The sequence below is a fragment of the Balaenoptera musculus genome, chromosome 11 (assembly GCF_009873245.2).
Source record: "Balaenoptera musculus isolate JJ_BM4_2016_0621 chromosome 11, mBalMus1.pri.v3, whole genome shotgun sequence".
NCBI lineage: Eukaryota > Metazoa > Chordata > Mammalia > Artiodactyla > Balaenopteridae > Balaenoptera > Balaenoptera musculus.
This window is the reverse complement of record NC_045795.1, coordinates 69,247,445-69,270,493: the sequence shown is the minus strand read 5'-3', so window position 1 is coordinate 69,270,493 and position 23,049 is coordinate 69,247,445. Positions and strand designations below refer to the sequence as shown.

Here is a 23,049-nt window from a genome sequence, read left to right as displayed (position 1 = left end):
CCACCTGTACTGTACGAGGGACAAGATGGGAAGAATTAGGGAAAGAAAGCAAAAAAAAAAAAAAAATACCTTCATGGGGACATAATAAATGCTTCTGTTTGCTATTGTGCCCCTGTCACATTAAATGTGTGTGACATATACTGCCTTAATCTTATGAACTCATTGTGGGATCAAAGTGACTAAAATTCCAGGAGTTTCTCTTGCTCTTCATTAATAATGAAGCAGACACTATAAACAAGAGAGTAGCCAGAGAACTAAGGCTTCCCGTGTGCCACGTATTGTACTGAACTACTTCATCTGTGTTCTCTCATTTAGCCCTCTCCAAAGCCCTATGACACAGGAGCTTTTATTATTAGTTCCATTCTGTACTAATAGAATGAGTAAACCACGGCCCAGGTAGGTAAAATTAGTGACTTGCAGAGTGGAATTCAACTCCAAAGCCCATGCTCTTTTTAAAAATCTCTTTTCAGCTGTGCATGGCTCACTGTAATAGAAATCTAGATCCTTCTAAAACAGACAGGCTCTTTCCTGGGAGCCAAGAGTTATGGAGGAGGAAATGCAGGGTCAAGTTTATAGCATGGGAGGCTCTAGACTTGGGGGTATTCCAAGGGCCAATTATAACTTTGATTCCATTTTAATGCAAAACACTAAAGTCTCAAGAAAATGCATCAAACCATCAAGTGTAAAAGGCACACCCTCACGAGCCAAACCTGCCCACTCTCCCTTAGGAACCATTCCTGTCCCATCATGGCTCCAAGCCCCCTTGGAGCAGGGGGGAAGTCCTTCCCCGCCTCATAGGGGCCGAACACCCACAAAGCCTTCGCTGCCAAGAGAACACCTCTTGAAACCCCACCTGAGGACAGCACACCTGGGGGAAAGAAACCAGAGACGGTGCTAGCACCCCACCCACCTGGCCCTTCTCATCCTGCTGAGGTCCTGACTGAAGCTGGTGCTCAGGTGGGAGCAGCTCACACGGGTGACTCACGCTGCAGAGAAAAGTCAAAGGCTTGGGAGTCAAAACGCTCCAGTCTGAGTCCAGCCCTACCATGTGGCAAGCGCACCACCTCCCTGAGCTGCAAGCCCCGCCTGTAGGAGGTAGATAACCTGGGCCATCTCCCAGTGCAACTAAGGACCACAGCAGATGCCTTGCGTTATCTACTTTAATATGAAGAATGCTTGGCTCATTAATCACTCCCCCCACAAGTCCACTGCCTCCCTGTCCAGTCCCAGTGAACAGTCTGTTCACCTGAGCTGGTTATGATCTTGGTGGATGTTGAGAAGCCACCAGTGCAGACCCTGTAGTTCCGTAACAGTCCCAGGTACAAGTGGTTCTTCGGTGCTTTTCTTAACTATTTGGCCCAAGTGGAGCAACCAAAGCTTTTGCACATTGACTTTCATAACTGATGTCTCAGTGACTTTCACTGCTGACTATATGGTTTATGCATAAACAATGGTTAAAAGTTATGCAACTACAATAGCATCATCTCCCCCAGAGTCAGTACCAATGTTTACACAAAGAGGGGCGGCACGTGTCACTCATTCAACATCTTTAAGGAGATCACAGAGGACTGCAGATGCTCAAAGGCCAAAACACAACAACAGGCTGTGCCAAGGAAGCTCTGAAGAGGAGGTGCGCGGGGCCAGCAGGAAGGGCCACGGAAGCCAGGATGCCCTTCAGTGCCTCCCATGACTTGGTGGCTGATGGCAGTCCCCATGCGCTGCTGCACCTCCCTGCCACCTGACTGGGGGAAAGGACACCCTGCCAGTGAGGTGCCTCATCCCCTGTCTGGTCTCCAGCACCACTCCCCCAGGAAGCTGTTAGGAGAAGTCTAGAGTCCTCCAAACCTAGCGGGAAGAATTCTCATGGAGGAAATGCCTGGAGAGCACCAGGTGTCCGCGGCTGGCTTCTGGACGCACTCCCACAGTGGGGGGAATCGCTGGGTCCGCCGTCTCTCCTGCGGCTTCAGGCCTCACTCCGAGCACTGGGGACCCTCGGCCCTTCCTCAGCTGACCCACCACCTGCACACCAGGGTGAGCCAAGGAGGGGGTAACAGGAAGACCCTGAGGAGGTTCTTCAACCCCGATTCCTCATGTGGGCATCGCCCTGACTCTTGGGGGAAGGGAGCTGACCTCTAGGAGAAGAGTGAAGGTCTAGGCAGAGGCTGGGTCCACTGCAGCCTCCTCCTGCTCCGAAGTACCTGATTCCCCAGGCTCCTCCCTGTCAGGTGCCAGGTGGGACCACCTTCCTACCTGCCAGCACTCGGGCCCACTCCCCTGTTCAAGCACTCGCTCATTCATGTCTATGGAGCCAGCCCCACAGATGCTCAGTGAAGGTTACCTTAAGAGCCTGTCTTTGTCTCACACCACCAATAATGACCTCCACAGCTCGATGGCAGGAAGCTTCTACATGCCAGGTACTATGCTAAGTGCTTTGCGTATTTTATTTCATTTCACCTTCACCACAGCCTGTAAGGTAGAAGGCACTGGTCTCCTCTCACACTGGAGGGTGCAGGTTCAGAAGTGTCACACCGCAGATCTGGGACTCAATGCCAAGTCCATCGGACTCCAAACCCTGTCCTCTCAGCTGTTTTCCCAGGCTTTGATTGTTTCCGAAGTAATTCCCCAGATGTTATCTCATTTAATCCTCCCAAACACCCGAGAGGTAGGGAAACACAGGTATTATTCACATTGTTTTCAAACTAGAACTGAGATGGAAAAAGGTCACACAAAAATGAGGGACCAGGCAAGCGGACTCCAGAAGCCCAGGTCAGTCACCTGGGGGAGGCTGCTTAACTTCTGTAATCCTCAACTTCTAAATCTGAAAAATGGGGTGAATGGTAGTTCCTGACTCATCAGGTAGTACAGAGAATTCAGTGGGATGACATATGTAAAGTACTTATCATGGTACCTGGAACTCGGGTACTCCAGAGTGAATGCTACATGTTTTTACTATTAGATTAGACCATTTGCCCAAGGCCATTCGGAAATGCCTACAGAAAAGATAAGAAGACAAACACCAGGGCTCCTAGGCTCCTAGGCCAGTGACCTTTTTCTTTGCTTTAACAACACTGTATCTCCCAAGATGTGTCTCTGAAAATGTTCCAAGCTCTGCAGTTATTATGATGATGAAGAAAGATGGGCAAAGGATGCCTCCCCAACTGACTGTGGCCAGAACATTGAAATAAAATGAGAGAAAGCAATTATACTCCAATAAAGATGTTAAAAAAAATAAAAATTAAATAAAAAATAAAATGAGAGGATGAGCTACCCAGCAGAGAAAAGAGAAAGCCGAAATGAGCACGGCCCATCCTTCAGGGGACTCCACCCAGGCCCAACGGGCCCCGTGCTCCCTGTGATGCTCTGCTATCATCATCTTGAAATTCTTCAGAATTTTTTAACAAAGGGTCCCCGTTTTGCTTTCGCACTGGGCCCCACAAATTATGTAGCTGCTCCTGGTCTCAGCAGACCCTCCGCTGCAGCTGCCTATAAAATCTCAGAAGCTGGACAAGCCGAGCTTGGTGGACTGGGTCATTCGGCTCTGTCCTAGCACCCTGGTTCACTCCCTTAAGCCACTCTCGCTAACAGCACAAGAGGACAAGAACAGTCTTCCCCGTTAGCAGGCAGCACCTGGTGCATTCTGTGATGAGCAGCATTCACTTCTCCTGGCACACGCATGCACTCACAAACTTAATCAGTGTAACGGTAATGACATGTGCAAGCCTAAAATACCGACTGGCAGTTGCTTCACCTAAAATGGATAACCAGAGGTCTGGTTTGTGAACCCACAGCCATTTGCAGCTCTGCCCAACTTGTCTGTCCAGATCGTTTACATGGATAACAGCTCTTTTAACCTTGGGAGAGTATTGTTTTCCAATATCGGATGCCAAGATAAATACTTGGCAGTGCACAAAGTGACAAAAGAGCCATCTATTTCTTGTCAAGAGATAATGCTCTCCTTCCCAATATGGCCTTGAAATGCCCATTAACAGTTTGACTCTTGAGTTGTTTATTTCCATAATCTTGATCTGGGGTAACCGAGAAGCTCTGCAACATATAACCGTAATACACCTTATAAATGTAATGCCTTATTTAAACAGCCTTGGAATGAGCACACAATGAGTGTTGTTCAAAGCAAATGGAAATTAAAATGTTTACCATTTATTGAAGATATCCTGGACCCTTTTCAAAGTTGTGCCTGTAAAATAACTTTCTTCTGAAAAGCAGACATGCTGGCTATGCAAAGAGAAATCCCCTAAAACACATCAGCTGTACAGATCTGCCTCATCTGCTGAGGGTGAGCTGTGGTCCAGGCTGGACTGTGTCAGAGAGGGGTCTCTGAGGCTGACTTTGCACTTCAGGAACGATCACCTCAGTTTGCTGGTCAGTAAATACTCAGGGAAATCAAGCATCTTCCTCTTCCTCTGCATCATTTTCTTCTCATGAAGGAGAAGCTCACTTTTGTTTAATGGACCAAAGAGGGCTGATGAAGATTCTATCAATGTTGCCAGGAGCCTGACATGAGGAACTTCTCCTCTTGTTCCATGATACACAAAAGCATCACTGCAGCCACTGAAGATGAAGCATAGGCCATTATGTCTCTTGTATAAAAATTACATTAAAAGAGGAGTCAGGGTCGGGGGAGGGAGAATCTCATATACTAATTCATAGGCTGGCATTTATAACATCTATTTCCTTTTTTCTCAGTCTCAGCCACAGCAAACCTCTAAGTCCAATCTGAGTGTCCCAGGGAACACGCAATCTGCGAAAAGTCTCTGTCTAGAAGACGCTGTGGGTCTCAACACGCACTGTGACTGCAAAAGACGGGGGGACCCCCAATATAAATGCCACTCACTTCCGACAGAGGATGTGTATTTGGATAAAGAAAAAGCCTAGTTGTTGGTATCTGTAATGACAGATCTGGATTAATGACAGACCGGACACAAAGGATCCTTGTGAGAATGTACGCCTCTTTCGATAAGCCCAATATACCAAGTCATTTATTGCTCCACGTATGTGGGAGCACTAAACACCTAGGCGAGGATCGATCAAAGACTGAAAAGCCTAAAACCCCAAACCTGACTTCCACAAATATGTGATCCAAACTGCAGGACAATGGGACATCTTGCAGGGCCACAGGTACTTGGGGTAATGGTTTCACATTTCTTTCACTTTTGTTCATCATGATACACGGCTATGTCTTCATCACAACTAGAAACGTTATTTGTGCTTGCCCTTGCCTGACAGACTTTATAATTATTAGGTGGTTTGGTACTCATGTGTTTGCCTAAATGCACACTGGTATTAGAATATATAAGATAAAGTAAAATAAAACCTGCCTGAGATCACCTGAGTAACTGATCAAAATTAATAACCACATTGGAATTAAAAGTCTGAAATTTGCCTCCAACAAGAAAACCATGCCTATGTTTTCATCTCCCTTAATTTTGACTAGCATTTGTAAATCGGAGCAACTCAGGCTGCAGCAGTTCCTAATGAGAGAAAAAGCAAAGCAGAAACATTTCTGTCAGAAAAGAAACTTTGAGAAAAAGAAGGAAAGAAAAAAATGAACAAAAGAGGCTCAGACAAAAACTTAGCAAAGCCATACAAAAAGAACTTTATCTGGTCCTCAAGTGACCAAGCATGAGTGTACAAATGCAATAAGATATATATGTGTGGGTAAGATGCACGAAATGAATTCTAACTGGTTTATCCTGCTCTGCTGATGTCCTGGTGACTGGGCTAATGAGACCAATAAACTGCCCAGAAAGATTGAAAACTGTCATTTCCGAGATTCCAAGACTTTGAAAAATAATCTGCCAGGGAAAAGTACAGTAATTGAAGTGGTGCCGTGAATTAAAACACTGGCAGCACAGGTTGAATGCACTAATCTCGTGGGATGACAAATAACCGTGTTTATTCAACAAAAATGTTCAGCCTAGTAGCGCCTCCCCAGTAAAAGCAATCCATAGAGTGTGAGGCTTCCTACAGGCAGCACAGCACTGCTACCCAATTCCTGATAAATGAATACTCCTATTTAATTATTTAAAAGACCATCAATTTCCACATTGATAAAAAGTCATAATTATCAAAATGGCTTAAAAGAACCAACCTTTTACTTTGCTGACTCTGTCCTGTGGAAAGAGACATCACATTCATGTATTAAAGCCGCTCTCTCAATAAACAGTTGATAACGCAAAAACCTGGTTATGCATTCCAAGGAGAGCACGTTTGATAAGTGCTGCATGAGGCATCCAAAGTAAATGTCAATTCTTTTCTAGCATTAATGGCAGAGACACACAGTACCTGTATTTCCGCTGTGTATTTATCATCACGATTCTGGAAAATATAATTGGAACCCTTCATTCCCATGAACGTGCATTCCCTGAATGCAGAACTAAACAGAATGACAAACCCAGCTCCTACCAAATTCTCCCTAAGAAGGATGAAATGAGAATCATGCCAGTTTAATACCTTTTATTGTGAATGTTAGGGGTGTGGAGCCCATGAGTTTAACAGCCTAGATTACTGGACCTACTAGAATGCTTCTCACTGAATCCCAAAATAGAGAGGTAATGAAACTATGCCTCCCCAAAAGAAGCCACACAAAGCGCATTCTTTGGGGAAAATGAAGCAAGATAGAGGCAGCTGAATACTGGCATGAATATGTCAAATAGGAAAGTTAATTAAAAGTTGAAGTGAATGGAAACCCCTGCAGTATCTGCCAGCTAAGAAGGCAGGACACAGGCACAAAGCCACACTCCAGTGCTTCGCTTTCAGGGGCCCGCTGTCCTATAACAACTAAAGCCTCTCAAGATCGACTCCAACTCCAATATACAAGTCCTACGTTCTTCCATTCTGTACTGGAAACACAAAACTTTGCCAAAATGTGGACTACAGCATTTTATACAATCAAAAATATCCTCTTTATAAGGAACAAACAGATTGCTATTCCTGTGCTCAGCAAAGAAAAAAAAATAGAAAAAATAGGAAAAGTCTGGCACTGGATACCAAATATATTATCATAAGCTAAAGTAATGAAAGCCATGGTATTAAACAAAGAAACAACTGATGAAATCTTCTCCTTTCTAAAGCCATGGCAGTGAGGTACATTGTTAAATAGCTATATTTACATTGAGGAAATCAGTGATAATACTGCTACCTCGAATTATATTACCTAATAAAAACCTGTTACCAAAATGGCAGTTTTCCCAGTCTCCAAACACTTTAAAATTGGTGGCCAATTACTATTTAACTTATATTAACAATTACTATTTTGTAAAGTGTTTGCCTTAGTGCAAAAATTACTAAACTCCCATTCTAAAAATGAACATCCCGCATCAATTCACAAAATAAAGTGTCAATTAGAAAAACTACATAGAGTACATAAACTTGTACAGTGGTATACAATATACCTTACTTAACTGAAAATCAAGTTTAAATGTCCATGCCTTAAAAGTATGATTACAGACTCTTACGCAACACCTTTGAGTCCCCTTACTACAGTGTTAATGCATTTATCAACCAAGTTTTCTAACTCATTTCGAGAGTATCTTAATTGTCAAGGATGCAGTGATGTGATGGAAGGGTGCATAGAGTTTTGACTCAGAGGAGTAATTCCTCATGCAAATGGCCAGAAACTTGAAAATAAGCAAGAGAAAGGCAACTGTCTCCTTGCTTTTCCAGATCATGTTATGCCTCCCCCAACTCTGAGCACCTCACATCCTTTCTCATTCATACTCTGAGCTCTCGAAATCAATTTTCTTTGCTGATTATAAAAATACAATCATATTTGGGGGCAATGGACCAAGACAGCCAAAGGTACCTCCCCAAGTTGTCTAACATGCCCTGCCCCATCATTCATGGAAGTCCTTGCCTAGCAAGCCAAAACCATGGGTATCGCAGGACTCCATGGCCAGGTGACTGCAATCCAAATGCAAGAGCAAATGCCCACCCCAGAACCTAACGCCCACCAACACCTCACCTTCCCCATGCATCAGATTACAAAATGCCAGGCAACAGCAAGAAATGGCAACAAAGCCACAAACAGCTGGAAATAAATTACCCAATTGTCAAGCTGCAAACATAACAAAAGCAAAGCGAGGCTTGTGAATACAGTATCAGAAAGGATGCTGATAAGGTAAGAGAAGCATTTAGCTTTTTCCAATTTGCTATTATAGAGTAGCCAATAATATGGTTGATGGGATTTTGTGCAGTGTGTGTGTGTGTGTGTGTTGTGTGTTAACTTCGGAGAGAAGGATGAAATATATTTCACGTGCTCCTACAAAATGCGAGATACGAGATATGTAAGCACAGCCCCCCGGCAAAAAAAAACGTTCACAGGCTCTCAAGGGTTACTTTCAGAGTTGTTACAACTAAACTACAACGTGCAGATGAAAAATATTTCTTTAAAGTTATACAAAATGTTCTCTTCTTTAAAAGCATAAGCAAAATACACAGGCAATGCAATAGGCCAGAACTCTTCACATAAAACATCTGACACGCAGGCAAAATGCCAAAGCTGAGTACAGACTGGTCCAGATTAAAAGAACACTAGCAAAAAAGGCAACTCCTAAAAACTGAGAGGCAGGTCACAGGTATGTAAATTATCACTGACCATAAAGGCACATCATAACCTCAAGTTTTTATCAACTGCCTACAATTCAATGAACTCCGTCCCCAAATAACAGAGTTGTGATAACAATCTTTCCATGGTTTCAGAGAACATGGCTATTGGCAATTTTTAAGCCAGGCTAACCTCTGTCATTCCATTGTGGGCTGATGCTTCATTACGATATTTGGATTTCATGTGACAAACTGTTTCATATGATGTCCCCAAAAACGCTACTCTCTAAAGCAGAATGCCATAAATAAAATACGTACTTGGTTACCAGGCAGCATGCATGACACATATGTTACATTGGCCCAAAAAGCACATTTTAAAATACTTAAAAGTTAACTTAACAATTTAAGCTTTTTGTACCCATTTTCAGAGAATTATCCCCTAAAGGCCAATTTTATTTTCTATCTTTGAGACAATTCTTGGATTAATCCTGTTGATTTGTTAACTTGAAATTCTTTTAACGCCTCTAATCTCTCCTCCCCGGCCCATTTTTTCCCCTTTTTTTTCTTGGAGGGGAGGGCGAAAGACCATATATCTCACAATGTAATTTTAAGCATAATGCTGCCTGTTTGAATTAAAATTGATGCAGCTTCTGATAAAAGCCTAATAATCAATTCTGCATTCTCATTACTCTCCAGAATATATGGATGCAGACCAATTTCTTAAGTTTGTGGACTACTCTCATAGGTTATTACCCAGCAGTGCAGCTGAGTGGAAAGATAACCACATTCATTCTCCTTATCTGTAATGATGTAATGCATCCCAGCCCTGAGTCTAGATGATTGGGGAATAATGGGATTGTACAACTGCGGGGATGACAAACAATAGTGCAGCATCTTTCTCTGATATACTGAACCCCAGCCTCCAACGCAGGCAAGGTGAAAGACATCATAACAGGCACTGATTCTGCCCCTTGGATGAAGTTAGCGTTTTTTGGCCAGAGGAGCATCTGCTCTCACACTGAAACAGCAATACCGACACTGAGAGGAGAGCCATGCAAAAACACTCAGTTTCCGAGCCCCAGCCAGGACAGTGCCAGTGAGTATCCTGCTTTTCTTTGTGTTTAGAATCAAGTGTCATCTAAAAATAACCGGTTGGTAGGGAGAAGTCACTGCACGGTACATTGCCAAGAAACGAAGGATCAGAGACACCTCTGATAACTGATAATGCTCGGGGTTCACGTTTGTTTGGAAAACTAAATCTGCCTCCATTTTCTGTGCTGGAAAAATCATCGCTTCCTGCCACCACAGAAACCTTACCTTCTGCAGAAGCTGGGAGCCGGAGTACTTAGCGGCAATAGATTTTATCTCTCCCCCAAAAGCAGAGGCCCAGAGCTTCACCCTACAGGGAGAAAGGGCACAGGAACAAATGTAACACCGTGTCACAGTCAACACGCACGCAAACGCACACACGGGGCTGTGGCTGAAGGAGCCAGGCGGTATAACATTGGAGAAAAAAAAAAAAAAAAAGACAGAAAAAGCGCCTTGGTAGAAACTGCCAGCACCAAACTGCAGAGCGCAGCGCGGGAGGGGGCCTGAGGGGGTCACATAGTTCAAAACGCGCAAAGTGTCCCAGGCTCTCCGGAAAGATCACTGAATTTATTTGAATAATTGCCTGAGAACTTGACCACCCAAACTGAGCATCACCTGGCAAAGATTAGTCGAAAGAAATCCACCCATCCCCCCCTCCCCAAAAAGAAGTGAGATGGCAAGATAGAAAAGAAGGGGTAAATAAACGGCCCATGGAAGTTGCATGCGGTAAACAGGCTTCAAAGTTGGTGCTGTCGCCGGCGGTGAGCCTCTCCAGGTCTCACTCGCAGCCCGGGGAGGGGGCGAGGGGATCCCACCCCAGTCTCGCCGCCCCACGCGGGTCCCCGCCGGCAGGTGCTAAAGGCGAGGCCGACGCCCGCGGCAGGTCCTGCCGGCCGCACCTGCAGGAGCCCAAACTTGGGCACAGAGAGTCGCGGGCGGCAGGGTACCCTCCCCGGGCGGCGCAGGACCTGGCACTTACACGGAGAGCGGGATCTGCTGCTCCGAGCGCACCACGTCCCCCAGCGCGGCATAGAGAAGCGCGGCGGTCAGGAGCGCCGAGGCCCCCCGGGACGCGCGCCGCTGCGAGCCCGGCCCGGCCATGCTGGGCTCCCTCCGACGCGCCGGCGGCGGCGACGAGAGCGGCCGCGGGGAGCTGCGCCGAGCGGGCGGTGGGCGAGCGCGCTGCGCTGCCTGCTCCACGCCGCCCCGCCTGCCTCTCGCGCGCTGGGCGCACTTGGGGAGCAGAAAAAGGAGCGGGGCGGGGAGGGCGGAGAGGAGGAGGGAGGGGAGAGAGGTGGAGAGGGAGGCAGGCGGGGGAGGAAGCAGGGAGACGCGCCTTTCGCAGCGGCGGCCGCCCGGCCCCGCCTCGGCGGCTCAAGGAGTCCGGCCGGCCGCGGCGGGAGGGCGGGAGGCGCCGCGCGGGCGGAGACTTGCAAACTCCAGTGTCCTTGGCCGCGGCTGAGCGCGCCCTGCCCCACCCGGCCCACTGCGGCCGCCGAGTTCTTTACAACTCCGCAGTCCGCCGCCGCGGGCGCCACTCTCGTGCTGACCCCGGGCTGGACCCCGCAACCCCCCGCCCCGAGCTGGTTGGGGGGCGGGGCGCAGGCGGGAGGCTAGGGCCCAGCCAGGTAACAGGCGGCGGCGGGTCGGGTCCTGCGGAGACAGAGGTGGCGCGACCCCCGGCCCCGCCGCGCAGTTTTCCGGAGGGCAAGGGGTGCAGGGAAGAGGCCAAAGTCTGAGGAAGGGGCCGGGGCTCGCGGCGGCGGACTGGGTCGGGTGGGGCGGAGTGCGGTGGGGATGGGAGCGGGGCTCGGCTGTCTGGCGCGGGCGCTCTGCGTGGCCGCCCGCGGCTGCTCCTCCGGCCGCAGCGCCGACCAGGGAAGGCGCGGAGGGCGGCGCTGCCGGCGCGGCGCTGGCGCACGAGCGCGGGGCTCCCGGTTTCGGGCCGCAGCGGGGCCTCCCTGGCGCGCCTGAATCCGGGCCGGGCTGCCGAGCAGCTCGCGCTCTGGCCCGCTAGGGCCCGGGGTCCGCGCGACTGCGGCGAGTTGCGGGGTCTGGAGGGGAAGAACTGCTGCTCCAAGTCTATCCTGACTGGCGGACTCCCTGGATTTCGGGAGTAAGAGAGTCCTCTGAGGCTCGGGGGTTCACCCGCTCCCCACTCGGACCCCCACCCGCTGGGCAGGAGGCGCGGTCGAGCGGCTAGCCTAGGCGGGGGCGAGGAGGAAGGAAGTCGGGGAAGCCCTAGGCGTCCGGGGAACCAGGCTTCGCCGCAGCCTCTCTCGCCGCCGTCCTCAGCCCGGGACCCGGCTTTGGAGCCCCGGCCTCTGCGAGAGGTCTGGGTGTGACTGGGAACTTTGTGGGGCCCTCGCGCCGACCGGCAGTAAAGACCGACCCGGGCAAGGCTGAGTCATCCTTGACCCGCCGAGCGCAACTCGACTGACCCCCGGCAAGCCGCGCGCTCCTGATGCCGCGGGGTCTCCCGGGGCGTCCGCCGCCTGGGTTCGCCTGGTTTGTATGACTCCCCTACAAGGGCTTTGGGACCTTCCCCGTCACCAGCCTTCTGCCTCAACGCCCTCAGCTTTCAGGGGAGAGAGCAAGGGTGGGCTCCAGTTTCCTTCTGGTGCTTTCGGGCGAGAATCTAGGCCGGCTCTCCTGCCCAGCATCCCTGCAAAAAGTTACCCCAGCAGATGTGGGGCTAGATCTCAGAGTTGCCTGAGCTGGGAGAAGGACCGCCCAGGGGCCCTTGGTGATTTTGCTGAGTGCGGGGAGAGCCCGGGCTCCAGTGGGCGGGTCGTGTTCCCACCTCGGGGCGCAGCTCTGGAAACAGGCCCCACCCGGGAAGCGCCAGGTGCTTCCCGCCCACGGGCAGCATCTACAATCTCCATGGATGACTAACCGGTTATAATGAATTCTCCGCTTCTGTGCACACCTTCCATCTATGGAAGTGTGCTAGCTGTTCCAAACGGAGACAAGCGCGGCCTGACCCCAGGGCAAAGGGTCCGGATGGCTTTGCCTCTCAAATTGGGGGCTGGGAGAAAAATAATTTTCCTGTCAGACCCCAGGAGCCTTCTTTTTAAATGAATGAATAAGTGTGTGAGTGAGTGAAAGCATACTAGTCCTTATCTGTAAGCCTACAATCCACTACCAATGTAATATCTATATGATAATGGCCTTGATGCGTTCCCTCCTTCATCCAGTGAATAACTGTCGAGCGTCTTTGTGACAGGACCGTAGGGTGTGCGGGAGACACACTGGTGAACAAATCAGACACCTGCCCTCAAGGAGTTTATACACTATCAAGGGAGACAGGCTTTACTCCAAAAGCCATAATGATAAATGCATAATTGTAAACTTTGACAAGAGGTCAACTATAGTATGCATGAAGAAAAAGTACCTGTAATGTCCATATTATTGTTATGCCTATTAACTGATGAGAAAATTGAGGCACAGCAAAATAATACAGCTTAGTCATATATAAACAACCACTTGACTGCTGGACTATATTGAGGACCACTTGGGCATCAAGGTCATGACGACATTTTATGATGAAGTCATTATTCTCTGCCAGCCTTATGCAGGTGAACATCACAGGCATTTTGGGGCAACTGGAGAGGAACCGGGAGAGGAGCCCTGGCACAGGGAATCACAGCCCCAGAAAATCACAGCACCTTGAGCATTTATAACTTATACATGGACCATCTTAAACAGAGCATTATGCACAACACATTTAAGAAAGATCCCACTAAACACTTCCTACTCTCTCAAAAATAAAAAATATTTTAACTATCTGATATTAATAAAATCAGAGCTCAAAGTGTCACAGATTTGAAGTCCTATCGGTTACTAACTCTATCATCCTTTCCAGAATCACAAAAATCAGTGCTGAAAGGGATCTCTCAGCTTTCTAGTGCCATACTCTTTTTTAACAGAAGGGGCTCAGAAAGGTTTAGCCAGTTGTCCGAAGACACCCAACCACTTAAAGGAGGGTCTCCAAACCAAAGCAGGGGGTTCGTACAGCCACATCAGGACAAGGGACCAAGAAAGCCTTCGATTTGCCAAGTGCAGCCCCAGGCATCTGGTCCTGCTTGCCATTTTCACCCAAAAGCCCATATTTCAACACCCAGCTCTCAATGAAGCATTGAATCCAGCCAATGAACATTTCATTGGCAGACCTGCAGACTCTGTCCCATCAGCTGAGGATATTGCACTTGTTCTGCCACAACAATGAGCTGCTGGAGGGGTTTGAGCAGAAGTGAAACATGATGAAACAGAGGTGAGTGTTTTAGAAATGCTCACCTGGTCCTGGTCTAAGGAATGGGTTCTAGAGGAGACCCCAAAGCAGCCATTCTCAGAGCAGGAGAGGGCATTGCCCCTGGGGGCAAAATGAATCATTGGGACTTCCCTATTTGACACAACGACTTGGAATCCTACTGGCTTTTCATGGATGGGAGCAGGACAGTCCCACACAAAGGAGAATCATCCTGTGTCCCACTGGACTTTCAAAGGACCCACTGGACATTCAGGTAGGAGTAAAATCTGCTTATAATCACCTGAACCTAGAACTTAAACCCATTTTATACATAAGTACAAAGGAGTTTTTGCATGGTTTTAATAAACACTGAATTTTCCAGGAATGCAACCACAGTGTAAATAAAGAGAAAGTTGTCTTCTGTTTTGTTCAGAACCTTACCAAAAGGTTTTGTTTGCTTGTTTGTTTGGTGTTTTACCATTTTGGAAAATCACTTCTCCAACTGCAGCTGTGCTCATGGATCCTGAGTCACCAATAGAGCACCTCTGTATCAGTCTGCATTTGGGGGTGTGGCATTCCTAGTTTGTCTGCTTACAGGCACAAGTACACAAGCACTTCACATAGTGAAATGCTTCTTATTTTATTATAAATTACTTTTATTTATCTTTGAGATTACCAGATGAAGCATCATATTGATTTTTTGGTTTTAATTCTGACTTTGAGTAGGTTATATTGTCTCAGAATTTCATATCAGAATGGTAATGGGGGGTGAAGATCTATTGCTCTATATTAGAAACACCATTGAAAGGCTGTGATGTTGCTGGTGGGGATAAAAAATGGTTCACCCTGAAGGAGCAAAATGACAAATGCTTTAACCTTTGACCCAGCAATCCCTCTTCTGGAAGTTTATCTTACAGTTGCTAAATGATGTACATGTGCAGTTATTCATTACCGCATTATCTCTAAGAGCAGAAGACCGGAAGCAACCCAACTGACTATCAGTACATAATTGGTTAAAGAAACTGGTGCATCCACACAATGGAATATTATGCAGCTATTTTAAAAATGAGGATGATTTCTATATATGGATGTGAAAAGATCTCTAGAGGGACTTCCCAGGTGGCACACTGGTTAAGAGTCCGCCTGCCAATGCAGGGGACACGGGTTCGATCCCTGGTCCAGGAAGATCCCACATGCCACGGAGCAACTAAGCCCGTGTGCCACAACTACTGAGCCACTGCTCTAAAGCCCGCGCGCCTAGAGCCCGTGCTCCACAACAAGAGAAGCCACCACAATGAGAAGCCCATGTACCGTAACGAAGAGTAGCCCCCACTCGCTGCAACTAGAGAAAGCCCGTGCACTGCAAGGAAGACCCAACGCAGCCAAAAATAAAATTAATTAATTAAAATAAAATAAAAAAGATTCCTAGAGTATATTTTTTTAAAATTTTTTTAAAGCACGGTACATAGCAGGGTATATGGCACGTTGCCTTTTTTTTTTTTAATTAATTAATTAATTTATTTATTTTTGGCTGCATTGGGTCTTCATTGCTGCGCACGGGCTTTCTCTAGTTGCAGTGAGCGGGGTCTACTCTGCATTGTGGTGCACTCATTGCAGTGACTTCTCTTGTTGTGGAGCACGGGCTCTAGGCGCACAGGCTTCAGTAGTTGTGGCACGTGGGCTCAGTAGTTGTGGCTCACAGACTCTAGAGCGCAGGCTCAGTAGTTGTGGCGCACGGGCTTAGTTGCTCCATGGCATGTGGGATCTTCCCGGACCAGGGATAGAACCTGTGTCCCCTGCATTGGCAGGCAGATTCTTAACCACTGTGCCACCAGGGAAGCCCCACATTGCCTTTCTGTAAGAAAGGGGGAAAATAAGATTACATATTTTTATTTGCTTAAGAAAACAATGGAAGATACACAGAAAACTACTAATAGTTACTCCCTGTTGGGAGATTAGGAGGAACAAAGTAGATGGGGATGGGATTCAGAGTGACACTTCACAATATCTATCATTTTAAATCATTTTGATTTTTGAGCCTTGTTAACCTATTACTTATTCAAAACAATAAGAAAACAAATGTTCATAGCTCTTGGAACAGTTCAGACACTGGGGCCAGAGCTGGAGTGAAGGGAGTGGTCATTGGGATGAAATGTGCAAGACACCTAGAGTCCTAGATCCCCTACAGAGGTGGTTCTCAAGCCCTCAGAGGTCCTGATTCAGTAGGTTCAAGTTGGGTCAGGAGATGGAGGGGCATCTGTGTTTCTAATAAGCCCCTCAGAGAATTCTGATGCTGGTGGCCATGAACCACTGTTGGCAAGCATGCAGTTTCTTTTACATGAAATGTAGTGTAAAGCCTGGTGGCATTATGGACTTTGGGTTCAAACAAACATACATTCAAGTCATGGCTCACCCTCACATCAGCCGTGAGAATTGGGCAAGTTACCCAACCTTTCTGAGCCACACTTTTTCAACCACAAAAGATGGATAACAACAGGACCAGAGAGCAGATATCACATAGACATAAAGAGGGTGCAATGGGACGATGCAGCTAATAATTCAACAAATGTTCATTACTGCTTCCATTCTGCAAATACAGCAAGATTTCCACACCTGGGCTATTGCCCTGGCTCACTTTGCCTTGGAGTGCCAAAGCTTCCTGCTTCACCATCACCATGCACACACATACACACACACGCACAGAACCCACCTCTCCATCCCTACCACACTGCCCAGCCCACACTGCTCTACCCCATCCTCCATAAAGACATCCCTTCCCCTCGCCCCTCTCAAATACATTCCTTTTTCTTCATATGGTAGCTAGAGCCATCTTTTCAAAGACAAAAATCAGACCATAGTCATTCCCCTGCTCAAAATCCTCCAGTGGGTTTCTGTTTCCAATTAAAATACAGGCTCCTTACCAAGGCACCCAAGGCCCTTGACTCCCGCCCCCCACCCCCCGCCCCGCCGCAGCCTCATTTCCATCTCTCTCCCCTTTGCTCACTGTGCTCCAGCCAGTCTCCTTGGAGTTCCCATCAAACGCTGAGCTCCTTCCCACATTTGGACCTTTGCATATGCTGTGCCCTCTGTCTGGATGACTGTTTCTCACTGTATTCAGGTCCCTGCTCAAATGTTTCCTTCGTGGGGAGAACTTCCCTGACCCACCCCCAAACCCCAGTAAGGGAGAAACACATACACACACACCCATCCACACACATACCCCCATACTCACACACTCATACACCTCTGTGCTCTTATCTTGCTTCAGTTTTCTTCCTAGCAGTTATCACTACTGATACAGTGATTTACTTGTTTACACCGTGTCTCCCCCATTGGATGGGATGCGCCCATCTTCATCATTGAGACTATAATGACTTCAGCAAGGCCTTTGATATTGGGTGGGGGGGGGGCTCGATAAACATCAACTAAATGGCTAGAACAGGTGTCAGCTTGAAATTCCTTTCTCCCAAGTTCCTGCCTGTTTCCGTCTTCCTCAGGCTCTAGCATCCATCTCACACAAGACAGAGCCTTTTAATAGGCACTAGATTCGCCAAGAAGGAGAGAATCAGGGAAACTGTTCCTCTGGGGAGAAATGCTCAGTCACATCTCTGTGGGAGGATTCTGGTTGAAAGAAGAAAAGAAAGAGAGACAAGGAAGACTTCTCAAAAGTTTAAAAACATGATGAGAATGGCTCACTGAATGCTGGGGGTTTTTTTTGGCTACGTTGGGTCTTTGTTGCTGCACGTGGACTTTCTCTAGTTGCGGTGAGCAGGGGCTACTCTTCGTTGCAGTGCGTGGGCTTCTCATTGCGGTGGCTTCTCTTGTTGCGGAGCACAGACTCTAGGCACTTGGGCTCTAGAGCGCAGGCTCAGTAGTTGTGGCACGCGGGCTTAGTTGCTCCGCGGCATGTGGGATCTTCCCGGACCAGGGCTCGAACCCATGTCCCCTGCATTAGCATTCAGATTCTCAACCACTGCGCCACCAGGGAAGCCCTGAATGCTGTTTTTTAAACTACTAGAGGAAAGAAATTTACTTGTCATCTTCAGAATTCTATTTATTGTACAATGGTGACATTATTTCCGGGTCCGCAGTGGTGTTCAGGGTGCAGGCTTGTGCCAAGGAGACCACTGTGAGCCAGAAGTGTTCCACTCTTAGAAGATATATTCTGGTCTTTGGAGATGTCTGAAATGCAGCCCTTGGAAAAGATAGCCCTGAAGACAGGGTCAGGTTCACTGTGCCCAACCTCCTTGCATGGAGCAGGCATTAAGGCAGCTTCAGCTGAATTGCACCAAACTAGATGACCCTTTCAAACATTTCTGAATCTTCCACTGGACTGAAAAGAGCTCTTGAATTCCCAACACAGGAAAAGGCAATGGGTGGGCATGTGGGTACTTTACCCACCACATGTGGGCATGTGGGTGGGCTAGATGTGTCCCCTCTATCTAAGAGCTGTCCCCACCTCTGAGAAGGTTGTCCCTGGTGAGTGGCACAGGCCTATCCCAGAAGAAGGAACCGGAAGGAGCAGCTGGCCCTGGAGCAGCTCATCCAAGCCTAGAGATGTTAGAGGCGGCCGGCCTCCTACTACTCAGGCGTGCGGACTGAGTGTGCCAGGCTGTGTGCTCCCCCAGCCCTCCCCTGTCCACCCCCAAACCCACGCTGGGAACCCCCACAACTTTTTTTCATGGAAAGCAGGGTAAATGTATATTTAAATGATTTAAATGATTCAGTGATTTTTTTTCACTTTTTTTTTTACATCTTTATTGGAGTATAATTGCTTTACAATGGTGTGTTAGTTTCTGCTGTATAACAAAGTGAATCAGCTATACATACACATATATCCCCATATCTCTTCCCTCTTGCGTCTCCCTCCCTCCCTCCTTATCCCACCCCTCTAGATGGTCACAAAGCACCGAGCTGATCTCCCTGTGCTATGCAGCTGCTTCCCACTAGATTCAGTGATTTTTTTTTTTTTTTTTTTTTTTTTTTTCCATGTGAGGGCTTTCTCTAGTTGCGGCAGGCGGGGGCCACCCTTCATCGCGGTGCGCGGGCCTCTCACTGTCGCGGCCTCTCTTGTTGCGGAGCACAGGCTCCAGACGCGCAGGCTCAGTAGCTGTGGCTCACGGGCCCAGTTGCTCCACGGTATGTGGGATCTTCCCAGACCAGGGCTCGAACCTGTGTCCCCTGCATTGGCAGGCAGACTCTCAACCACTGCACCACCAGGGAAGCCCGATTCAGTGATTTTTTAATTGAAGTATAGTTGATTTACAGTGTTGCGTTACCCCACAACTTTTTATCGAATACGTGATTCTCTGTGTGTCTATGTGAGTATACATTATATATATTGTAAATATATATATAATTATACACTCATATTGAGACGTTCTGCACATATATACATTATACATTATGACCATATATATATATACACATATGTATATTATACACGTACCCACACATGTGTATGTATATGTGTGCAGAATATCGCGATATGACTGTATGAGTGTGTGTGGGCAGCTGTGCGAGTCTGTGTATGTGACTGTGTGAGTGCCTGCACGCGTATGTGATTGTATATGTGAGTATATAGATGTGATGTTTTGTGCATGTCTGTGACTGTGCGTACGTGTGCCTGTGACTAATCATAACATCGCAGTTATCTGGTCTGCAAAAAGCAATCAGTCCTAGGGCAAGGCAGGTCTGGCACTCAGTTGAGGAGATTCCTTTAAACCAGCTCTACCTTGGTCCTTGGAGAACAGTGGCCTCACACCCACACTCACACACACGGTGACACAGCTTCCCAGCAACCACTCTCCAGGCAAGAGAAGAATGCTCGTGTGAAACGAGAAGCCCTTAAATGAACAGTTGCAACATATGCCAAGCTTACTATTCTGGTTTTGTTTTACATTCAAAACATCAAGCCAAGTGGAGAAAGAGAAGAAAGTGTTCACACATAGCACACCTTCTAGTTATCTGAATCTAAAGTTGCCTGTTTTCGTAGAGGGCAGACTGCCTTCTGGAGGTTAGAGATGTAAGAAAATGTCTTTCCAGAATTGAATTCATTTCTTTGGGAAAATCTTAAAAACAAGATTTCTAAGTGTCCATCAAAGAGAACTGGTTAAATTAATCACAGTTTATCACATAATGGAATTTCATAAAGCCATTAAAAAAGGATAAGGTGACTTCTGTGTACTGACATGCCCACGTGCCAAGTGAAAGTGTTAACTGGAAAAAAACAACAGGTTGTAGAACAATATATGTAGTATAAACCCATTTCTGTTTTTTTTTTAAATGTAGCTATAGGTATAGGTATAGGTGTAAGTATAGGTATGGCTGTATCATACTATTTATCTTCTGAGTGTGTAAGCATGGAACAAACCAGAGAGTCACATGCTAAACTATCAATACTGGGTACCTCTAGAAGAAATGGTTGGGAAGTTGAAGTGAAACATTTCACTTTTTACTTTCAGCATTTTGGCATTGTTTGAGTCCTTACAAAAAGCATGGAGAGTAAAAGTATGAGCTGGAGAGTACAGACAGTTAAGTAGAGTATGTCTGGAGGTATTAGCAAGGCAACATCCGAACAACACAGATGTTCCAAAAATATGATGTATGTGTTATCACCTCTTTTCAAAATCATGATACAGTAGGAAAGGAAGGTCCATCAGTGGTAATGAATGAGCGGCTGGTGGGGACAGGTCGGGGAGGGAGGTCACTCCTCAGAGCTGGAGTGGATTTCAAATCAGGAGGAACCGATACATGTTTTCTGAGTTGAGAAAATGACCACGTCAGCAGGACCAGATGGCAATGTAACCTGGATAGTGGCCCCTGACCTCCTTATAGTGCATGCATTTGTGGCTTTCCCCTCATTGAGTTGTTTTCACTGATGACAACTGTTTTTTGAAATGTTGAATTGCAGTTGTGCAAATACCTATCATACACTAAAACATTTGTTTTCATGACCGTGTCTGGGGGACAAAGGGTATGTAAACTCCAGGAATATCAATAATCAAAAAGTAGATTTTCTGCTATATTACTTTTATAATAAATATAAATATAATATTCAAAATTTTGCATGAAATAATCAGGTTTCAAATATAAATGGTAAACCCTCTATTTGAAGCCAGTTTTTGGAAGATCCACCCTCAACATCTCATTGCAGGTCAGCTTCTCCAGTGCCAGTCAGTAACCCCTCACACTATTCAATAAGGCTACACTTTGGAAAATAAACTAACTTTTAAATAAGATACGTAAAAATCATTTAGGTTAGTACGTGATCTATTTAAACACATATATTCCAAAGGTAGATGTAAGTGTGGATGAAATTAGCCACTGTTTTAAGTGCTCGTTGTCAATAGTTCTCTGTCTCTCTCTGTCTCTCTATCTCTCTCAGAATGGACTAGAGTTGGCAGTAAGCACTGAGCATAACTTCCTGTTGGGAAAAGAGGACTCTAGATCCTCAGCTCATTTATTTATTTATTTATAATTTACTTATTTTATTTATTTATTTTTGGCTGCACTGGGTCTTCGTTGCTGCACGTGGGCTTTCTCTAGTTTCAGTGAGCGGGGGCTACTCTTTCCCCCTGTAAAGGTAGCGGGGGCTACATTTTCCCCTTATAATTGAAATACGGCAAGAGGTCTACTTTTACCACTTCTTTTTAATATCGTACTGTAATTTTTAACAGTGCAATAAGGAAAGAAAAATATTGGAAAGGAAGAAGTAAAATTTTCATGATTTTCATATGACATGGTTGTATACATAAAAGACCCCATAGAATCTATTTTTTAAAACATACTAAAAAATAAAAACTACTAAAACTAATAAGTAAACGTAGCAAGGTCACAAAGTCAATATATAAAAATCAACTGCATTTATATATATTAGTAACAAACAATTAAAATGAAATTTAAAAAATAACACAGGCACATAGGAACAAGTCTAAGATATGTAAAACTTTTATATCAAAAACGACAAAACATTCTTGTGAGAAATTTAAGAAGGCTTAATAGAGTTAAACCATTAATATTATTAAGATGTCCATTTTCCCAAAACTGATCTCTTAATTCAACATAGACACAATAAAAATCCCAGAAGACATTTTTATAAAAGTTGAAACACTGATTCTAAAAATGCAAATAAAAAGCACCTAGAATAGACAAAATGATCTTGAAAAAGAAAAGCAAAGTTGGAAGACTTACACAAACCAACTTTGAAACTTATAAAGGTACAGTATTAAGACAATATTGTATCGATGTAGGTATAGACATAAAGATAAATAGAATGAATAGTGAGCCCAGACACAGACCATACTTATAAGGTCAATTGATTTTCAACAAAGGTTCCAAGTTAATTCAATGGGGGAAAGAATAGTGTTTTGTACAATTGGAATCCATGTGGAAAAACATGAACCTCAGCCCTTGCATCCACTGTACACAAAAGTTAACTCAAATGGATTATAGATATGAGCCTAAAAGCTAAAACTACAAAACTTCTAGAAGAAAATATAAGAGAAAAACATTTATTACCCTGGTGTAGTCAAAGATTACTTTATGTTCACAATAAACACTAAACCAAAAAAGAAGAAAATGATAGCTTGGACTTCATCAAAATTAAAAACACATGCTCTTTGAAAGAAACCTTAAAAAAATGCAAAGACAATATTGAAGAGAAGACATATCTAGAATATATAAGGAATTTCTACAACTCAATATTAAGAAGATACACAATTTATAAATGGACAAAAGATTTGAACAGACACTTCACAAATGAAGATTTGTGGACGGCAAAAAAAAAAAACAAAACACCTGAAATGATGCTCATCATCATTATCAAAAGGGTAATGCAAATTTAAATCCACAATGAGATACCACTACACACCCACTAGAATCGTTAAAATTTAAAGGCAAGATAATACTAAGTGTTGATGAGGCTGTGGAACGACTGGAACTCTCATATATTACTGATAGGAGGGAATATAAAAGAATACAATCATTTGGGGAAACTTGGCCTTTTTTTATACACATAGACCTTTCCTGTTACCCAGAAATTCCTAGGTATTTACTCAAGAAAAATGAAAACACATGGCTACAAATTATACACAAATGCTCCTACCCCCAAACTGAAAGCAACCCATGTGTCCATTAACAGGTCAGTG

The 23,049-nt window shown here is 45.8% G+C and overlaps 1 protein-coding gene across 1 annotated transcript in view; it reads right to left on the bottom strand.

Moving 5' to 3' along the window:
- The window catches only part of CACNA2D3 (calcium voltage-gated channel auxiliary subunit alpha2delta 3), a 768,110-nt gene extending 757,358 nt beyond the window's left edge, over positions 1–10,752 (bottom strand). The window contains 2 exon segments of the mRNA XM_036869418.1: positions 9,880–9,961; positions 10,631–10,752. Of these exon segments, the coding sequence (XP_036725313.1) occupies positions 9,880–9,961; positions 10,631–10,752 (204 nt within the window).
- Between the last annotated feature and the right edge of the window lie 12,297 nt (positions 10,753–23,049).